Raw genomic sequence first — 4502 nt, 5'->3', positions numbered from 1 at the left:
ACATCATTAGGGTTGTTAAAATGACTCTTTGTTCGTGAACAACTCGTGTTCGGCTCGTTAAACAAACGAGTCGAACACGAACACACTTTTTGAGCTCGAAATATAAATGAGCCGAGCTCGTGTTCGGCTCGTTTATACCCCTATTAGTCACTACTCATTTGAGATGTGAGGGACTCACTCTCTGCCCGATGAATTAGCGTGAGCTTTGAAGTATTGAGACTGTTCCCAAACAGAATAACCTTCCTTTGATTGCCTATACCCCAGATTTATGATAATATGAAGCGAAACTCCTTTTATCAAAAGTATTCTTGGGTATCCCCCAATATGTAATTAACCAGTAGAAACACGTTCCTCTATGAGTGGTCTTAACCCCAGAACAGGTACATACACCTGCCTCTCTGGATACGGATAGTCTACGGAGCTCATACTTCTTTCGCGGATATTGGTTTAACATGCCTTCGCTTGATCTTGTTTGTGTGGACATTCTTGACTTATTCTTGCGACGTTTATCGCACGTAGACTCTCCATGTTTTACTTTTTCTCTTGTTTGTCATTTTGTCGTATGTCCCTTCTTATTCGGTTCCTCTCATCTTCGAATCATTTATATGATTCGGGAAGGAGACTTATTCGAATGGGGAAATTATATGACGATCGACAAGCTGACGACTCCTTTTAAAATAAAAAAGAGAAAAATGAACGGAAACCACATATGAAATAGCATATCCGGGGAAGTAAGTTCGTGTACTCATGAAATGATAGCCTCAAGTTTAGTGGGATCCATCTCAATTCCAACTTCTGATATAACACATCCAAGGAAGTAAGTATGTGTACTAAGGAAATGACACTTCTTAAAATGAACATATAGTTATCCTATCAAAATATTTAAAAGTTTATTGTAGGTGCTACAAATACTCGTCCTCCAAACAGCTACACACCAGAATATCATTGAATTACAAAGCAGCAATTTTTTTAATAATGGCTTGAAAATTGGTTCATCAATCTCATAAAAGCGCTCGTTGTATTGAACAAGAAAAGAAGGCATGATTTTTCGATCATACAATCCACTTTGCATTTTGAAAATGATCTAACACTCAACCACGAGCCTCATCTGAATCTGATGGCATCCGCTAAGCAGATCTATTTTAGAAAATATGTTACTCCATGCAATTAATCCAACAAATCAACTAATCTTGGAGTGAGAAACCAAAACTTGATCCTGATCTTGTTCATTGCTCTACTATCAATGCACAAATAACACGATCTATCCTGCTTAGACATAATCGATGTTGATACAACATACAAAATAGTAATAAAAAATTAACATCTAGGTAATCAGATTCTCAACCTATTTTCGCAACTACTCATACTTGGTTGATAGATTCGAAAGCTGGCCGATTTAAGAGCACCGATCCTAGAAAGATAGCTATGATATATTGAATCTAAAATGTAGATTGTCAGTTAGAACATCTTGAAACTCATCCAATAAGAGTTGCACTATCTCAGGTATCAACTTCGTATCACTGCCCTTCAACATCACCAAGATCAATCCCATTAATAGCTCTCATAGCTTGTAAAAATAATGCATGAGACACTATAGCTCCCATCTCCATCTAAGTACTAATCACTGTCGACTCCCTCCAAGGCAAAAGTACAATAATCTTCTCATCTAGAGAATCAATGCAAACTTATTATTTATAAAGAGAACGATTAGAGAATCATCAGTGATTGAACTAAAGTACTAATGTCCTTATGTCATAGTAATATTTTTGCTATTGCTTGACCAAATGCATCTATTGTTACTGTCACTAGATATATTGAAATCACTAAAAACTCGTGATTTATGATTCTATTGAATTTTTATTTGTATTGTAAGAATGATGTGTACTTAGCATATTTCAAATTATCATAAATATTGAATATTATACAAGTATATTGATTGTCATGCAAATGTGAATGAAATAACAATTATTAAATAGTGATTTTCATAGTATATTTGCATGTGCATGTTTGGCCGTGATGGAGTCACCCATTTATGGTACTAACGGGGTAAAGCTAAAGCACGTGTACACGTAAATTAAAAAAACTATTGATATTAAAGTACCTTAAATAATCAAGTTTATAGGTGCTCCTGTGACGGTTGTATACATATTAAATAGTATTGATATGTAAATGATATAGTAAAGCACAGAGTGAATGTTTAAAATCACATTGAATGATTATATTATATAGTACAAACAGTTCAATGCTCTTATATTTTTATACAATTTAAATGACATGTATATTGTTTTCTTTTTCATTGTGTTACTATGATTTAGGAGCATGGGGATTCATTAATTTTATTTAGCTTACTATAGTTTTAAACTAATATTTCAGGTTTAAAAAATAGATTGAAAAGATGACCAATAGAAGATGAAATATTTACAAAAGATGCGAACTATCAGGAATAAGGTAAATTTAATTGTTTTACTTTAATTCATTTTTATAGTGGCTCTTTTATATATTAAAATGTTAGTTATAGAATAATTTAACTTCTACCGCCCAACCGTCTGTACCAACCTTGGTTAATTCCAAGCCCCAGGTTGGGTCATGATATACATTTATGTGTTGTGGTCAAGATCTCTGTGATATGCACAATATTTCTGTCGGTCCCTAGAAAAGCTTTGGTTCTCATCAGAGGTGCTCTTTTGAAGGAATCCATGTTTTGAATGATCTCAACAATCTTGGTCTTTGAGACCCTCAACAAGGTCGCCTTTGGTGCCTCATTATGGACAGTGAATGCTCATTATACCGAACCGACTGCTGGTCCGAAGATCGGGTCCTACTCCTGTGGTTATAAGGTTTGTCTGCTCGCTTATGATCTTTGGTTAGTTCACTATCTTCATAGTTGGAGCTAGCAGAAGGGCAAGAATCATCCCTCTCCAATTGTCGTCCCTGTGGGCTTCTCTGCAGACAACGGGTAGCTAATTTTACTTGGCGAAAGCGGGGGTGGAATTGTACTTCTCGGTACAGATATGATTGTTAGCCAGCTCCAATAATTTGGCTAATGTTTTCCGTCACTAAGGACCCAAGGTATAGCAGATGGGCCTTTCTTTCAGCCCTTGAGCCAGGGCAGCATGTGCTACTGCGGGTTTCATATCCCACTCCTCTAGCTTCTCCTTCTGAAATCAGGTCACGAACGAGCACCACAAAAATTCTTGAGTTTGTAGTGATTTCAATTAATAGCAAATAACTCTTAGTGAATTTATGTGATGTGTGGGGCCTTGGTCTTCCACTAATCGGCACCTTAATCCTCTGTTAGTGGGGCCTTCAATCATACTTTATCTCTTAGTCTGTTGGATTTTCTCGAGATTTATGTTAACGTGTTTCAATGTACAGTAAAATACCACTTTACCCACAAATGTGATCCTCAATTTCAGCTAGTGTGCTAGTCAAAGATGAACTTCCACTTTTCAACGGTCCTACTTTTTGTCATCCACAGCTGATCCATCAGTTAGATGTCAAAGCACTATGTTTTATATATTTGTTACCCAGTCTTTCTTAAGAATCCAAAACTATGCTAAAAAGAAGTCAAACAGGATGACATTGAAACAAATATAAAAAAAAGTCACACACAGCAGTTATAATACGTTCAAAGTGTGAAAACATGAAGTCAGAACTAATTATGATCCACATACGGCAGTATAACATGCTTTCTCATGTGCTGATGGTTTTCCAAAATGAACAGTCCTTGTTATATCAGTTGTTCCATCTTGATACTTCAAGAAACAGCAAACGTTAGAAACTTATAAAAATTTAATGCCCCAAAGCAGAAAGAGTGGCCGAAAACATTTTGTTAATGTAACAAAACCTGTGCACCCGAATCAAAAAGATATATGCTATCAGCATCAAGCTCTGCACAAGTTCCAGCCTCTGGTACATAATGAATAATTGAAGCATTTGGACCAACTGATGAAATGGTTGGAAAACTCAATCCTTTAAAGTGCTTCAAAACAAAATACAATAATAAACGATAAGATGTTTGCATAGACTAGAAGAAAAGGCTAAAACAAGGCATGCCTTTGCCTCAAATATTAAAGAAATAAAGAGATCGACAAAAAAAAATATCATTAATCCAAGTAAATAGCAATTGAACTAACAGTATGCATAAATTAGAGAATAAAATGGGAAAAACGGTTGGAAGGTTAAGAACATGGAAACCTGTTGGAGGGTCGCACATCACTAGATCAAACAATAAAAGCTTACCTCTTGCTTAGCACGAAAACTCTCCAATTTGTCACTCACGGATACCTCTGTCAATTTTTCAGTTTCCCTGCCAGTAAGTACAGATGAAAACGGCTAAGAGAAAGGAGCTCATTAAAATGGATAAGAATTTCAAATAAAAGAATACGAGAAACCTGAATTTTGATACCATTTTTATTTATCACAATTGTTTTATAGAAGCAATCATCTGACACTGACTCACAAGAACAGCAATTGTTCTGTCCTTTTTCCAAATAAAACAA

The 4502-nt window shown here is 35.6% G+C and overlaps 1 protein-coding gene across 1 annotated transcript in view; it reads right to left on the bottom strand.

Moving 5' to 3' along the window:
* LOC110027244 (probable Xaa-Pro aminopeptidase P) overlaps positions 1–4502 on the bottom strand; it is a 72108-nt gene that overhangs the window by 41492 nt on the left and 26114 nt on the right. Inside the window, exons 9-11 of the mRNA XM_020728590.1 lie at positions 4243–4309; positions 3848–3982; positions 3675–3755 (exon numbers count right to left, since the gene is read on the bottom strand). Coding sequence (XP_020584249.1) covers positions 3675–3755; positions 3848–3982; positions 4243–4309 — 283 coding nt within the window. The remainder of the gene's footprint in view (positions 1–3674; positions 3756–3847; positions 3983–4242; positions 4310–4502) is intronic.

The sequence above is a fragment of the Phalaenopsis equestris genome, unplaced genomic scaffold, assembly GCF_001263595.1.
Source record: "Phalaenopsis equestris unplaced genomic scaffold, ASM126359v1 Scaffold000421, whole genome shotgun sequence".
Classification (NCBI taxonomy): domain Eukaryota; kingdom Viridiplantae; phylum Streptophyta; class Magnoliopsida; order Asparagales; family Orchidaceae; genus Phalaenopsis; species Phalaenopsis equestris.
Note: the sequence above shows the minus strand (reverse complement) of the source record. Positions and strands in the feature narration are given on the sequence as shown.